Source organism: Echiichthys vipera (genome assembly GCF_963691815.1).
Source record: "Echiichthys vipera genome assembly, chromosome: X".
Taxonomy (NCBI): Eukaryota; Metazoa; Chordata; class Actinopteri; order Perciformes; family Trachinidae; genus Echiichthys; species Echiichthys vipera.
In genome coordinates, this window is record NC_139825.1 from 43,212,997 (window position 1) to 43,229,631 (window position 16,635).

General features: G+C 40.3%; 1 protein-coding gene across 3 annotated transcripts in view; it reads right to left on the bottom strand.

The window, feature by feature from the left end:
• Positions 1 to 16,635, bottom strand: part of pxk (PX domain containing serine/threonine kinase) — a 51,318-nt gene that overhangs the window by 19,125 nt on the left and 15,558 nt on the right. For all 3 annotated transcript variants that reach the window (XM_083939074.1, XM_083939075.1, XM_083939076.1), the window contains exons 4-17: positions 14,954 to 15,140; positions 13,614 to 13,691; positions 12,871 to 12,944; positions 10,360 to 10,434; positions 9,953 to 10,057; positions 7,065 to 7,166; positions 6,744 to 6,905; positions 6,315 to 6,432; positions 6,098 to 6,176; positions 5,347 to 5,395; positions 5,143 to 5,220; positions 4,595 to 4,681; positions 2,527 to 2,587; positions 176 to 235 (exon numbers count right to left, since the gene is read on the bottom strand). In XM_083939074.1, coding sequence (XP_083795200.1) covers positions 176 to 235; positions 2,527 to 2,587; positions 4,595 to 4,681; positions 5,143 to 5,220; positions 5,347 to 5,395; positions 6,098 to 6,176; positions 6,315 to 6,432; positions 6,744 to 6,905; positions 7,065 to 7,166; positions 9,953 to 10,057; positions 10,360 to 10,434; positions 12,871 to 12,944; positions 13,614 to 13,691; positions 14,954 to 15,140 — 1,315 coding nt within the window. The remainder of the gene's footprint in view (positions 1 to 175; positions 236 to 2,526; positions 2,588 to 4,594; positions 4,682 to 5,142; positions 5,221 to 5,346; positions 5,396 to 6,097; positions 6,177 to 6,314; positions 6,433 to 6,743; positions 6,906 to 7,064; positions 7,167 to 9,952; positions 10,058 to 10,359; positions 10,435 to 12,870; positions 12,945 to 13,613; positions 13,692 to 14,953; positions 15,141 to 16,635) is intronic.

Here is a 16,635-nt window from a genome sequence, read left to right on the forward strand (position 1 = left end):
TTGAGTTTCAGAGTTATTGATAAAGATGCTGTTATTGATCTGAGACACGAGGGTGCTGTACAGCCTGTCCCATACTTTCAAAAACACAGACAAACAGAGACAGACAGATGAAAAGACAGACACACAGATGAAAAGAAAGAGACAGGCAGACATACAGACAGACAGACAAGCCTACCTGTGGTGGATGGGGGGGTGGGGGAAGAGGGGCATGTAGGAGGGGAACTGGCTCCAGAACCTGAAAACAGACAGAAAATAAGACAAATTTATTAAAATCAGGAAGAAAAAAAAACGGTAAAAACAATAGAGGCGATGTGATCACATGCCAGGACATCAAATCCTGCCAGGGACATAAAGTGGTAGGGTAATGCCACTCAGACACAGTGCGTTGACATGCAGTTTTTAAAACCCGGTTTCTCAAACACCATGTAAACACCGCACACCAGGTAAAATCGGATTTCACATACCCCCGGTTAACAGACCTAGATAACTCCTTCAGTACCCAGATTAACTGTGCATGCAGCTTAACCAGAGTAATATCGTGTTTTGCGTCTGCACATGCTCCATGGGTTACAACTCCCCTTCCTCACTCCACGGTGGTGGCTTTTGACCCAGAAATGGAATAAACCAGGAAGCAACGGCGCTTAAAACAAAGTGAAAAATTTAAAAAACAATAGAGCGTTACGTTTAAACCGAGGGAGGAATTCGCCATGGCAAGTTACAGCACTACCAAGAAGACCCGTTTCTGTTGTTATTAACTTTGTTGACAGAAAAACTCCACAGGGTTCCTTTAATCTACTGATAAAGCTTTAATACGACAGACGGAGAGACAGACTGCATACCTATAGTAAAGATACTAAGTGGAGAAGGGGTAGGAATTAATAAGCTTATGCTTCTTCTTGCTCCTTTTCAAACATACAAAGGGTTTTTAATGACTCGTGTTTCAAGTGTAATTTATTTTTTTTCATATGTTTGAAATAAAGCATTCATTCATTCATTCATTTATTCATTCATATCCACAGTGTGCTCGACGTTAGGTTTGAACACAGTGTGCACTGATCTCATTACAAGCCATCTTAGACTGTACCTAGCTGTACGTAACTAACTAACCATCTAACTGACCAACAAAGTTACAACTACCAGAAATGGTAACAAGTCACTTTTTGTAAGTCCAAGTCAAGTCTCAAGTCTCTGAGGGAAGCAGCAAGTCCTAATGAAGTCTCTTATGGTTTTAATAAATAATAAAATAGAGTTGGAGTGCAACCGTATTGTATAATTACAAGATTACAACTGATGACAGCTTATAACCTAGTGTAAATAAACAAAGTTTTCTGTTCTCTTTACCTGAACTAATTAATTAACTGGATTCTTTTAAAGAAGTTTCAAATAATTTGGTGGAAGACACATCTGGTTCTGCATTATATATTCATGATTATGCTCAATTTTGATGTATATTTGCCTTTTTTACATGTTATTTGATATATTTGTATTGTATTATAGTCTGTATTATGTATTTTGTATTGGCTGCTAATTCTGTTTATCAGAAACGTTGTCGGTCGTGCTGCCGTCTGTCTCAGGGCACTCTGAAAAAAAGATTTTTAATGTCAGTGAGCTCTTTCTATGAAATAAATAAAAAATGCAAAGAAATATAAATCTGAAATGCAGTGTAATGGTTAAAGCTAATAACGCAGTAACATTAACGTTATTTGGTCAACAATAAACCTGTAACGTGAACTTGCCTTTAGCTGACATTAATAATGAACGTGTATTTCTCCTGGTTTAACAGCGTTAGCCAGCAGATGGAGGCAGCAGCGGCAATTTTAACAAACGCCAATCTAAAAGTTAACCTCTCACAAAGCTAACAATAGTTACAAGCTAACATTAGTAACAAGCTAACATTAGTAACAAGCTAACATTAGTAACAAGCTAATGTTGATAGTTTATGCAGCTTCGTTTAACACAGAGACATTGCATTCATCGTTTCTTTTGTTTCGGCTTTGCTTGAAGTTTTTAATGCCAAACAACGAGAACCAGTAACGAAACTTCCGCAGCGGACGAGGTCGAAGTTAGTTTGAGGTCAGAACTGACTTCACCCCGGTCATCAGCAGCAGCAGGTGACGTGCTCTCGGTGTCATCTGTTGAGTGTGGCCGCTCACGCATCTCTGTGGGAGAGAATTACTTTCTGCTCGTGATGTTAATGCTCCAAAAAGTAAATAAATAAAAAGATCGTTCACGAGTCTCAATTCAAGTCCAAGTCAAGTCCCAAGTCACATTTGTGTGCGACTCAAGTCCGAGTCTCAAACTCGAGTTCTCTGCTAACTACCTACCATTAAGAAAAATGAATTATTACTAGTTATTAGACTTGTTTTACGATTGTAAATGCTGTCAGACTAACCAAATAACAGATAAAATGTACTCCTCAGCTAATTGAAGTAACACCTACCAACTAATTAAGTTAGTTTGAAAGGACAAAAGACTCGTTAACTGGCTAAATAACTAACTGGCTAGGTTGAGTATTTGTTGACATACCGGAGTTGTTGTTTCTGACAGAGACGTCTTCTTCATTTTCATAAGCCAGCTGTCTGGACTTCTGCAAAGACAAAAGCACAGCATTGTTTTAGACTTCAATGTCACGTTACGTCACCATCATGCATCATATTGCTTCTGCAAAATGAAGCATTTCTTGTGCACTTTAACAGTTAACTTTATCAGACTCATCATGGTGAAAAACATAAGAACTTGAAAGGTCAACTAAGAACAGAGATGCTCAATAAATTGTTGTCAGGTTTGAGGAAATGGCTGTTTGTTTTAAGTCGTAGCCGAGCGATTAGCGATGCAAATGTGAAAGCTAGCTACCTAGCTAACGAAATAGCATGCTAATAGAAAGCAGAGATATTTTCATACAATTTTTCCTTCCCAGTAGTGATTCTGATATCTGAACTTGCACATCGGTGATACATAATACTGAGAACCGATCTGATAACAGGAAAAAACGTACTTATACATACACACACACACACACACATATATATATATGTATATACTGTATATTTAACTGCCATAACTATTATTTCTGTCATTATTAATATGTTTTTGTCTATATGTGTGTATATATATATGTAAGTTAATTTGTGTTGCACTCAGACACTTTGAGGTTGATCCCACACGAGGCAGGACGTTGATTCTCCGTGGTGAGCAGAGTAAAGGAGATGTTTTTTTTGTTTTTGTGGTTTGAGCCAGGTGTCTTTCTCCTTCCCTCTTTGATTATATGCGGCCAGCGAGGTATGTGTGTTGTGTTTGTATTTCCTGAATGTATTTGTGTTTTATGAAATATTTTATTAGGAATTGGACAATATTATGTCACAAATACATGTGGCTCACAAACTCACAGGAAGCGATGCACAAATACGCAAACCCTGTTTCACGTGTTAAAATGGATCCGTTAATGCACAAATATAATATATAAGTTGACATGTAATTTTTTGTGACATCTATGATAACATCTAATATTTTTATGTGAAATTAAAATACACATTTACAGCCTGGGTTCTACATATTTGCAAATCACTGTTTATTTCTGTGGATATAACTTTACAAAACAAAAATACACACACACAATTGCTGATTGCACCTCATATTTGTGGGGTTTATTCTACAGATCAGTGGTAAAAATCATGCAAATAAATAAAAAAGAAGCCACAAATGTTACATTTACTCACAAACTCACAGGAGGGTCCGTAAATGTGTAAATATGACTATGTATTTAGTTACTTACTAAGTTATTTATATTTGCAAATTCACAAATCCATATTTGTGGATAGTCAAATACGTGTGAATTTAACTCTGTGGATTTACAACATTGCTGTGCTTTTACAGATAACTTTGTCCAATAAAATCTTCCAGTGTTTGCTTTGTGCTGTGAATGTGAATGTGTTTCTTCTACATTAAAGTTTGATGGTGGATTGTGATGGCGGCATACAAGAAGACCAATAAATCCATCAGTACCCAGAACCACGGTGTTGTTTATGTCCCGGAGGAAGTGATAATATATAATTCATACCAACCCTGTATGGATGTTATCATAACTATCGTTGATGTCTCGCCTGCTGTAGAACTTCCTTATATTATGTAGTTTGACCGTCAGTCATAACATAAAATGAACATGTATTAATTCATTTAAAGTAGATTTGTTTCAGGGTGAATTATAGTTTTTATATTATCGGATCAGTGCAGAAGACTTGCGTAGTCGCTGATACAGAACCAGCTTTTTAGATTGAATCACGAGGCACTCTAGCTGAAACTGTAAAGCTGCAGATTATCAGCCTGAAGAGAAACTGGACTCTACGTGTCCCATGAGCTAAAATGAGTTTGACACTCCTGCAGTTGAAACATATTTCTGAACAAAGACCAAACCCCCTCGCTCTAACACCTCTCCTTAATTGCATGTATAGGTCCTGTCTGTGCATGTGTGTGTATTTCGGGCCTGTGTGTGTTACATGATTAATAATAAGAGTGAAAAAATTCAATTTCCCCGTTGCAGGATCAATAAAGTAATTCTTCTTCTTCTTCACTGACGACACACTGCATGATTACATACCTTCCTCGCCAGAATCTTCCTCCTCTTCTTCTCCTCCTCTGAGCCGTGGTGAGACTGCGCTCGTGTTAGCCTCCTGTGCTGGTGGAGCTTCAATAAAACATGAACACACAACATTATCCTCCTTCCTTACAAACATTATTCATTATACTGAACACTACTTTTGCATTCAGGTCGTGTTAAACCAGTACATAATTTAACACTTCATATGGAGAAATGGAAGTAGCTGCTGAGAGTCACATTTCATTCACTCTGTATTTCTAGAAAGAACATTTGTATCCTGTGGCCGTAACAGGAAAAACAAATCCACTGAGTTTTTATAACATGAAAAGGTTATGGGAAATTATTCTACGAGGTTTTTCCACAGTCTCTTTATGTCACAAGAGTCAACTAAAGTCCTCCTCGGCAGTAAGTACGCTGTGCACTTTGTCGAGAATGTCAACGAGTCAAAATAAAGAGATCTGGGGAAATTTGTTGATAGAAGCTCGAAGGGAACGTGACCTCCCAAATGTCTTCAATGAAGAAAATAAATACAGAGTGCAGTGACCCACCACTCTCTGCTCCTCGTGCAGCCTCTTCTCCAGACTCTCCTTCGCCGTCTTCAGTGCCTCTTTTAGTCTGCTGGGAACCTGGAAGAGGGGATTCAGAGATTTGATACTTTCCTTCATCTTTGTTTTTTCAGTAAATATTCTGGAGGAGACTTTGTGCACGCACGGACAAACTCTGGGAAGTTGTATTAAAACCGAGTCTCTCACCTTGATCTGGAGTTTTTCTGAGTGTGGGAGCTGGACGTCACTGAACAGCCTGCAAAACACAAACTGACCATCAGCTACAAGAAAGATGGCGCTCTGGTTCCTTCGCACGTCCTGTTATAAAGACGTTGGTTTGTATTTAAGGAAACTTTTCTCATATACATAAACCTGGTTTCTTGATGACCTAAAGAGTAATTTAACACTAAGTTAGTTAGGGTCTTTACTGTCCCCAAGGGGAAAATCGTTTTCTCACTAGTCCGTTGTTTGTTCATGGCAGCATACATTTAAAAAGGCACAACCTGACTGTGTGCAGTCACAGCAGAGCAAGCGCCGAAGAAAGTACCATAAGCTAAATAAGCCATCGAGTTTTTCCGCGTATGAAGTATTAACGGAGAAATCTGGGAGAGACGCTTATTTGATGTGTGTCAAAAAAGAACAAAAGGGTAACATATAGGGGACGGACGGGAAATAGAGAGGTGAATGTGTGTCAGTAAAGTTTACAAATGAGCGAAAAAGAAAATCAACACGTGACAAGATGGAGGCTCTGAAAGCTCGCCTGCAGTTACCGCCAAAGAGGCCACTAGAAAAAAGGTGTCCCAAATAATTACAACAATTATAAGAAGTGGTAAAACTAACCGTGGGGAATTTTACGGCAGTTTATCGCTAAATTGGAAAGTGTTTCATCTGTCTGACTGTAAACAGACTGTGTGTCACTGCTAAACAACAACTCAGAAGGAAAGACAGGTGGACTCACGGTGTCTGTATGAGCTCCGACACGGTTGGCATCCTGCTCTTACAGGCTTCTGTGGACAGAATGGACTGCAGCACGGACACTGAACACACACACACGCACACACACACACACACACACATACACACACACACACTTTAATACAGACACTACAAAAGGTACAAAAAGACATGTGACATCATCTGTGTGTGTGTGTGTGTGTTCATGCGCGTGTACTGACCCACAGCAGTGTAGGGGACGGCGGGGTATTGCTCGACGGGGACGGTGTCTGGCGGTTGGCCGTACGTCATCTCGTAGAGTAAGTGTCCGAAGCAGAAGACGTCGATGTTCTCTGTGGTCTGCAGAGTTACAAGTGGAACTTTAGATGAACTGGCTCAAATATGCTCCGTAAACTTTCAATTACAGTAACAAAAATATCCTTTTCTACTTACTTCTACGCAATAATTAATCTAATAAAAGCATATACTTTTGTGCTAATTCAACACATTTCTCTAATGTAGTTGTTTGTGATGACAAATACAAACAGAACATCAAATATATTTTAATTAAATGAGTGAATCATTGAGAAAATAACAGTAATACAATATTAAACGTGAAGTTTTCTAAAACAAAAACCACCCGATGTTATCCATTTTCAGTGTTTACGTACGCTGATCTTCCTGAGATGCGTGAAGGCGGGTCGCAGTGCTGAGGGAACTCCCAAGATGCCGTTTTCTACGTCCGTCAGTCGACACACGCCGTCATCCACGATTACGTTGGACGCGTGAAGGTGACCGAAAAATATGCCGCCATCATGGAGGAGCTTCAGGCCCTGGACACACAGAGAAAACGCTCAGGAACAAATGACACTTTGTAGGTTTGTGTGTGTGTGTGTGTGTGTGTGTGTGTGTGTGTGTGTGTGTGTGTGTGTGTGTGTGTGTGTGTGTGTGTGTGTGTGTGTGTGTGTGTGTGTGTGTGTGTGTGTGTGTACCTCCAGGATCTGACGGCCGTAGAGTTTGATCTGCTGCAGTTCGAGACCTTGACTCTTCTTCGGGTTACAGTACTTTTTCAGGTAACTCCCTCTGGGCTTCACCTGGAGGAGAGAGAGTCAAGAGTGGAGGGAAATAACTTAGAACTTTACTAAAATAATGAACTTAAGTATTTTATATTTTGTATGAATGTCGTGTCCGTCTGTAACTTTGTCATATTGTTGTTGGGTCTTGATGACGGGTCTTGAGAATGAGACTCAATGAGATTATCTTATAAATAAAGCTTGACAAAAAAAAATAAAAAGTACAATTTAGAGGCACAATTTTTACCTTTCTTGCATTTTTACACTTTGTTAGGATTTGGCACTATAAATAAAATGGAGTCGAACTGAATTTTTCTCCCATGCCAGCATTTTAAACACAATGCCAGTATAAAATAAAAATAAACAATACCTCTTTTGATCCCACGGTAAAAAGAAAAAAAAAGGCCTCGGTGCACAAAAAAGGATCATTTCCCCCATTTTTTAAATTCAGTCACTGAACAAACCAACACAGTAGATTTTCTTCCTCTGGGCAGTCGTAGGTTGAAAATCTGATTTTAGCTTTGATACTTTCGCTGCTGTTGAATTCGGATATTGCAGGGGTGTCAAACTGATCCAGTAAAGAGTCGCTGTGGCTGCAGGTTTTCATTCCAACCAAGCAAGAACACACCTGACTCGACTTACTCCATCACCTGAACTGTCTTCACACAGTTGATTTGTTGGTTCAGGTGTGTTTTTGATTGGTTGGAATGAAAACCTGCAGCCACACGGCCCTTTACTGGATCAGTGTGACACCCATGGGATATTGTATCTATACTTTTGACGACCTTAAAGCAACGCTCACCTTTCCGGCATTTTTACACACATTTTTGTAATCTTGAAATGCTCCTAATATGCGTACGGCTAAACTGTAAAAGAAATCCACCAGGTGTTGAAACTCATCAATATTCAGTTCATATATTTCTAATAAAAGTCTGACAAATCGTTTTATCCGGTCTGATTAAAATGATTTGACAAGCCTCTGTCCGTCATCGTCACAGCGTCCCTTCCAGTTGTTTACCGCTGTCACCGCGCGCCTCTCTGCAGAGCGAGCGGTCTGAGAGAAACAGCAACGAACGGTGAGAAACTGATTTGTCAAGAGGGAAAACGTGAGTCAGCATCTGCTCTGCTTTCTAGGGAGGACAGAGGCTGATGCAGCTTCAGGCGGAGCTAAAAAGAGATGAGATGGTGGCAGAGTTTCTGCTGGACAGGTACTTACTTACTACATCACATGTGGTAACGCAGCATCCAGATGCTATCAGTTATCAGGGACTATAGTTCTGTAATACTGTGTTATTTGTGCTGGAGGATTAGCGTCAGCGGTTGTGTGGCGTTTCACTTGCGCTGCTCACTTTCTCTCCGCACGCGTCGGGGGAAGAGGGAGCGACATGCCAGGAAGGTAAGAATTGCTTTAACTTTAAGTGTTTCCATTTTAAGGTACTGTTTTCTTCTACTCCACTACATTTATTTGACAACATTTGTTTATATTTGTTGTGATATTCGTTACTTTACAGATTCATATTATCAAGGGAGGTGCAACGATTAAAACTGAATTAATCTGCAACTACTTTGATGATCAATTAATCATTTTGAGTAATTTTTTTAAAGAAAAATGTTGAATTCCTTTGATTTAAGCTTCTTAAATGTTGATATTTTCAGGTTTCTCTTCCCCTCTGTGACAGGAAACTGAATGTCTTTGAGGTGTAGACGTCATCTTTAACTTTAAGAAACACTAAGATATATTTTCTCACATTTTAGAGACCAAACACCGAATTAATCAAATAAAAAAATTACAGACGGATTCATCAATAATGAAAACAATCGTTAGTTGCAGCCCTGATAATTAATAAGCTCGTACTTTTACTTTTGGCACTTCTCATCTTTAAATACGTGATTGACATAATGGTTTGTTTTCTTTATATTTATGACTTTTCCTAATTTTATGGGGACAACTGGGAAAACCTAAAATTGTCACGGTTATATTTATAATTGTCCTGTAAACATACTTGTCACATCAGTGCTCCTTATTGTCAATTTGATCGTTTTTAATGATTTAATCATTATTGTTATTATTATTATTATTATTATTATCATTAGCTATTTTACAATTTAAATAGTTAGAAATGTTTGAAATTGTTTGTTTTTACTGAGGTCAAATTAACCCTGTATGTAACACATGCTACTGTCCTTGATAATGAATACTTTTAGTCAAAATATTATAAATAACACAAAATAGTACTTATGAATAATGTGCTTACTTTAAAACACACAAACAAATATCCCTCGATCCAACTTTATATCAATCAATATAATAAATATATAATATAGTACAGTCAATACACCTGATGAAACTTGAGGAACAATTTTGATTATGATTATTTTCTGTATGTTTAAATTGGGTAAAGTACGTATTAATGCTAATACTTTTGTACTTTTTCTTCAGTAAAGTTCTGAATGTAACAGAGTATTTCGACACTGTGGTTTTGCTACTTTTAAGTAACAGATCTGAGAACTTCGCTGCCAAAGAAGTAGTTCCAGTGAGTTTTATATTTCCAGAGACTGTCAGTGTGAGCAGCACAAATATTAAAGCATCAGCCTCCATTTTATTGAGCTGGATATCTCACACAGAAACACACACACACACACACACACACACACACACACACACACACACACACACACACACACACACACACACACACACACACACACACACACACACACACACACACACACACACACACACACACACACACACACACACACACACACACACACACACACACACACACACACACACACACCCCTACCTTACAGATGTGGTCCCTCAGAGAGCCTCTCTCACTGAACGGTCGGATGAGCAGAGCTGAAGACTCACTGGTGTTGGAGAACAACAGCGGACAGATGTATGGATTCTGGAGAAAAGGAGGAGTTTGATTATTTACATAATTAATTAGAATTAAATGAGTCTGTGCTTTGCTGCGTGTCGTGTCCGTCTGAGTTGTATTAATATTTATAATATTGTAATTAAAATTCACCATCTCACCACCTCAGCTTTCAGTTACATCGCTTACTTTAGCTTTAAATTCTCACAGGAGCTTTACATTACTATGGCATCCTCGTTTTTATTTTTGTTAAACACACACACACACGCACGCACACGCACGCACGCACACACAAACACACACAAACACACAAACACACACACACTACGTACAGAGAGACTGGTGAGCAGCTTCATTGCCGACTGCAGGTCTTTGTCGGACAGGAACTTATCTGGACCCCGGTCTAACTGCAACACACAAACACACACAGATCATTAGTTGTGACCTCCACCAAGGACGTCACTTTTTTGGTTTGGTTTGTTCGTCGGCAGGATCACAGAAAAACTACTGGCCCATGAGACCCGTAAAACTTGGTGAAGGGTGTAGGGCTGATGTAACTGCATTATGATTCACAATATTGGAGGGGACAGGAGGAGACGGGGATCAAACCACCGACAGTCCATATCGTGATTTTGACCAAACTGTGCAGCCCTAGAAATGGGTCTAGCACGGGCAGAGAAAGAGTGGATCTGATGCACAAATTATAGTTCACTTTGTCAACATTGTGAGATTTTCCTTCTGAGTTTAATCCTTCAGTGCATTTTATGGTGTAACATCCAGCGTAAAATCCTCCCATGGTCTTTTTTTGGCACTTACATCAAATAAGCCACTGAAACAGTTTTTTTAGTGTAACAACTATAAACAGAGAAATCCGTGAGAGTCGCTAACAGCCGGACGTGGCTAACACTGATTAGCTCGGGGCAGTACAGTGAAGGCATTCAGGCGCACTCACACTGTCCATCCGCACCGGGCCAAAACAGGTTTTTCAGCTAAAGCCTAGTGCGTTTGACGAATGTGAGTGCAACCGCTTCGCGCATTACTGCGGCCAGCTGGCCGTCCACGGCCCGTCTGAGAGAGGTGGGCTTTTGTAAAGCGAGTTTGCACATGTACGAGCACGAGGCCAACGGCGGCTCTGACGTAATTTTATGAGCGCCTGTTGGGACATAGAAAAAAGAAGGAGGGACCATGCGCGGACATTTAACAACAACAACAATGGCGGTGAAAGGTTCACGTTGGTGTGATGCGGAGGTGGAGTGTTTACTGCAGATTTGGTCGATGAAAAGATTCAAAAACAGTCGACAAGACGCACAAAAACTCTGAGGTCTATGGAAAGATTTGTAAACAAAGCGACGCATCGCGATGACGTCAATCAATGTGTGTGACGTGTTACGGCGTGATGACGTATGGACAGGCAAGAAGCATTCTCTGAGGCCCAGGTAGTGTGAGTACAAACGGGCCTGGAGGGGGGGACAAGTACCCTAAAGCACGGGGCACGGTACGGATGGATTATTTGATGCAAGTGCCGAAAAAGATCATGGGGTGATTTTACGCCAGAAATACACTTTAAGGCTCTAAAGAAGAGTCTGTTTTCTCTCGGACAAATGTTCTCAGCAACAGAAAAAGAAACAAAAAACAACAGTTCCTTCAGTCAGCTGAACAGAAATGAGAGAGAAGTTCCACTCAGACGGTTTTACAGACGTTGTTTCTTTCATATCAGTTAATTACATTTGATTAAATTTAACTTGAGCTAAATTTAATCTTTTCCATCCTGGAAACTTTCTGTGGGAAATCAACAACTGAATAATGTCAAAGAGAAGCAAAACTTTCTCTCTTCTTTGTAACTGAGGAAGACAAGTAACAAGTAAGTTCTCTGAACTCAGTCACTGTGTCATAAAACCCGCTGAAATGTGAAATGTGCGGTGGATTAATGTTTCATTTTAATGCATTTGAACGAACGTTAACTTAGGGCGCACTCACACTGTCCTTCCGCACCGCGCCCCGGGCTTTAGGGTACTCGTCCCCCCCTCCCTCTCCCCCTGCGCCCCAGGCCCGTTTGTACTCACACTGCCTGGGCCTCGGCCAATGCTTCTTGCTGCCTATACGTCATCACGCCGTAACATGTCACACGCACTGATTGACGTCATCGCGTTGCGTGGCTTTTACAAATCTTTCCGTAGACCTCAGAGTTTTTGTGCGTCTTGTCGACTGTTTTTGAATATTTTCATCCGACCAAATCTGCAGTAAACACTCCACCTCCGCACCACACCAACATGAACCTTTCACCGCCATTGTTGTTGTTGTTGTTAAATGTCCGCGCATGGTCCCTCCTTCTTTTTTCTATGTCCCAACAGGCACACATACATACAGCCCTACATACCGCCATAGGGCTCGTGCTCGTGCTCGTACACGTGCGCACGCTCGTGCTCGTACATGTGCGTGGACGGCCCGCTGTCCGCAGTTATGCGCGGAGCGGGTGCACTCACACTGCTGAAACGCACTAGGCTTTAGCTGAAAAAACGGTTTTGGCCCGGGACAGAAGGACAGTGTGAGTGCGGCCTTAATGTTCGTCATCAGTCTGCAGGCTGTGGAGGAAACTACTTCAGGCAGTTAGAAGATGGGATTTTTATAAACCTTTAGATTCAAAACACAACAATGATAACAAACAAAACCTAATTAAATATAGGGAAATATACATCTCAGGAATAATGGTTTTATAAATCCAGGGCATAAAAGCCTACATTTAATAAAAAACCTATGATAATTGACATGAATGTTTGGATCTGATCATAACTCATTATTTAAACGGCAGATGAAGCGTCACATGCACTGGTGTCTGTACTCACCCAGCTCAGCAGATACCTCTCTTTGGGCTGCTCTTTGTTTTTGATCAAAAAGTATTTCTTCCTGATTCTCCAGCCTGAAAAACAAACACTTCATTTGTAATGTGCCCAACATGTTCCCAAACATCTGAGTATGTAACATTTATTTAAACATAAAGCAACAGTTTGTACCTGAAGAGGAGGAAACACATTCTTCCTCTTCTTGACAATAAAGTGATTAAAAAGCACCGTGGATGATTCAGAACATTTTGCAGCTACAGCCTGACTCTGGTGTGACTGACTGTGTCCTTGTGCTGCTGTTACAGTAACTAAATAATAAACAGTAAACTATTTTAAGCTGATTTTTATATTTTAGCATTATCTCTTGGTTTTAACTTGTAGCCACAATAGAAACTGTTAAGAAAAAGGAACAGTTTGGTTTAAAAAAGGTTTAAAACTTGAAAGTTTACTGTGAATTTTCTCAGAAACGTTATTTAAGGACATCTTTCTTGTTGCTTTACATCATTGTGTTTTTGAGTTTTAAACTAAACAAGCAGTTTAAAGGTTTAGGAAATTAAGATGGGCATTTTTAAAAATAACTGGCAGATTAATCGATAAAAACACGATTGCTTGTTGCAGCCCTAATAATGAACATGTGAAACCAACAAAGCTGAAGTAAGCATCAGCATTTTGTGGTAGCAGTTAGCATTAGCACACTGCACTAAAAGTTAGAAAGCAGCAAATTTCAGTCAGGTTCAGAGTCGTACCGTTGTCTTTGAGAGGCTCCAGGACCTCCCACTTTAGGTCCGACCGGAAGAACATGGAGACCTGCTGCAGGGCGATCTCTGAAACACAGATAGACAATCAGACAGACAATCAATCAGACAGACAGGCAGAGACTTATATTAGTTTATAAAGCAAGAAAATACCGTATTTTGAGATAATGTATTGAAACGATAAATCATACTGTCTTTGCCCATTGATGTCCATGTTAACTGGACATTAATGTCTATGCAAACCCACTAAATAGTGTGTGTGTGTGTGTGTGTGTGTGTGTGTGTGTGTGTGTGTGTGTGTGTGTGTGTGTGTGTGTGTGTGTGTGTGTGTGTGTGTGTGTGTGTGTGTGTGTGTGTGTGTGTGTGTGTGTGTGTTCATAAACATACAGCGTTCATGTTCAACATGTGATGTCTGTCACAGTGTCTCTTTTGAAACTGCCACCACAGCAGGGATGGACGTGTGTATTGGTGTAAAGTGTAATCGCATGAAATACTCCAGAAGAGATCAAGTCCTCTACGACCCAAATCTACTTTTAGAACGTTTCTCCCGTGTCCTAATAGCCAGCGAGTGGCCGTCTATCACGTCACATCAACGCTCTCTGTCTACAGTAACTCTTTTGAATATCCACAGAACATGTGGAAAATGTTAAAATGTAAAATATGCTTCTAAAAAACAGCTGAATTTGCCTTTGTTTGATGTTGACAGTGGAGAGAGAGGCAGGAAAAGGAGGGGAATGACGTGCAGCAAATGGTCGGCCATTGGGGAATTAACCCGGGACTCACAGCTCACTGTCCTGAACACACGGATGTCCGGTCGCCCCCTAGTTAGTAGTTTCTAGCACCACAAATCTGGAACAAACTTCCATGAAACTGCAGGTTTGCTGCAACTCTCAGTTATTTTAAATCAAAACTGAAGACTTTTCTATTTGCCGCTGCTTTTCAGTAAACTGCACTGTAACTTCTGTGACTGTAAACATCTTTTATGTTTTAAAAATGACCTTTTATATGTTTTAAATTTATGTTTTATGTGTTTTTTCTCCCAATTCTTTTAATGTTTCATGTGAAGCACTTTGAATTGCCTTGTTGTTGAATTGTGTTACACAAATAACCTTCTATCAACTAATCAAATCGTTTGTATGTAACTTCTGAATCTGCAAAGCAAATAGTAGCAATACATATATTCAGGTTAATGCAGTCAGGTAAAAAGTGCAATATTTTGTGTAGTGATGCAGTATGAAGTAGCTGAAATGAAGCTGCAAATTGTACTTGAGTACTTGATGTTATTTTCCACCTCTGAATAAGACAAGCTGTTGAGGGTTGATGTAACACACCTGTGTAGTTGGCAGTGTAGTTGTTTGGGTCCAGGAACTTCTTAACAGTCAGGGAGCTGGAAAGCAGGGGATGCTGGGTAATAGAGTCCAGAAAGGCCTGCAGCCCCCTCTGTCTCTCTGCTATGAACTCCCTGTCCATGTTTCCAATGAGCTTCTTTGGAGGAAGAGGGAGACTGATGCCACAAACCTGGAGAGAGAGAGAGAGAAAGATGGAGGGGAGGTTTGTTTTGATCTCACCATTCAATGCATTAGTCGTCCTTTTCTGTATATTTCAGCCGTGTGTTTACATAAGAGACGGACAGAGAGGACGAACAGCAGGTTTCTTCTGCATGTTGACTTAAGATCAGGAGCATGCGGGAGGTCGGGGTCAGTGGGAGACCCCGAAAGGAAATGAGCAGACGAAACCTCAGCAAAAAAACTGCTAACTTCCTGTTATCCGGGAATGATGTGACCTGAACATTAGCCGAGTCACAACCAGGACAACGAAGTCAGATCTGCTCCAGTCTGGTAGAAAGCAGCTCCATTGATTATAGATTGAGTAAAGATCAATATGACACAGTGAGAAGATCTTAACCTTTTTGGCATAGGCCCTTTTAAACGAACGCACACTTCATCACTTTTCAGATATGAGCTTTCTTTTGTCTGAGACGAGCAAATGTGACTGCAGCTTCATTTAGTGATTTCCACGTGATAAGATAGCTTAAAACAAATCAGGATGTCCAGCCAGCACCAAGCCTTAAAACAAGAGCAAATCACGTCAAATAAGATTAGTGTCTATTCTTGTCCTTAGATAACAAAACTTCACTGACTCTACAATCCTCAAGTTGAGTGAAAACCATTGAGCTGCTGTGAAAACTGATTAAAACTAGGATTTAATCAGAATCAGGAACTTGTCTTGGTGTTTCTGGTGCAAAACTCAATCAACATCATATAAAATAAGAACATTTACAACAGGAATTATGGACGGACTTGGACTTGTATAGCGCCTTTCTAGTCTTCTGACTACTCAAGGCGCTTTCACAGTGTTTGTCACATTCACCCATTCACACAGACATTCACACTGATGGTGGTGCGGACCATCTATTCCAACCATTCACATCACATTCACACACCCATGCACAGCACAGGGAGCAATTCAGGGTTCAGTGTCTTGCCCAAGGACACTTCGACATGTGGACCGGAGGAGGTGGGGATCAAACAACCGATCTCTCGAATGGAGGACGACCCAATCTGCCACTGAGCCACAGTCGCCCCAGACTTTTATGGAAAATATGAATAGTTTTGTTCAGGAATTTGCAAAATATTGACCAAGGGATGTGCAAAAGTTGACAGTATGAAGTATAAAGAAGAAGAATTTGCATAAAGTCACATGTAAATAATATTTCCCTCTGGAAATACTCATCACACTTCACTGCAGGTGCTTTACGAACAAAACAGATGATGACAATAATCTCTCTAACAGTCTTCTGACCTCCACAACTAACAGCTAACACAGACCATCGTCAATCTGCCCTCTCACTGCACCAGCCGAGGCTTCTGGGAAATCACACAGCGCGCCGCCACCTAGAGGTCTGTATTGGTCTGTACTGGTATTGGTCTGTATTGCATTGCTTTGTACTGTCTACGTCACCTACACACACGCATGCGCAGCGTCGTTTGAATTCGTTTGAATTCACCGGGTT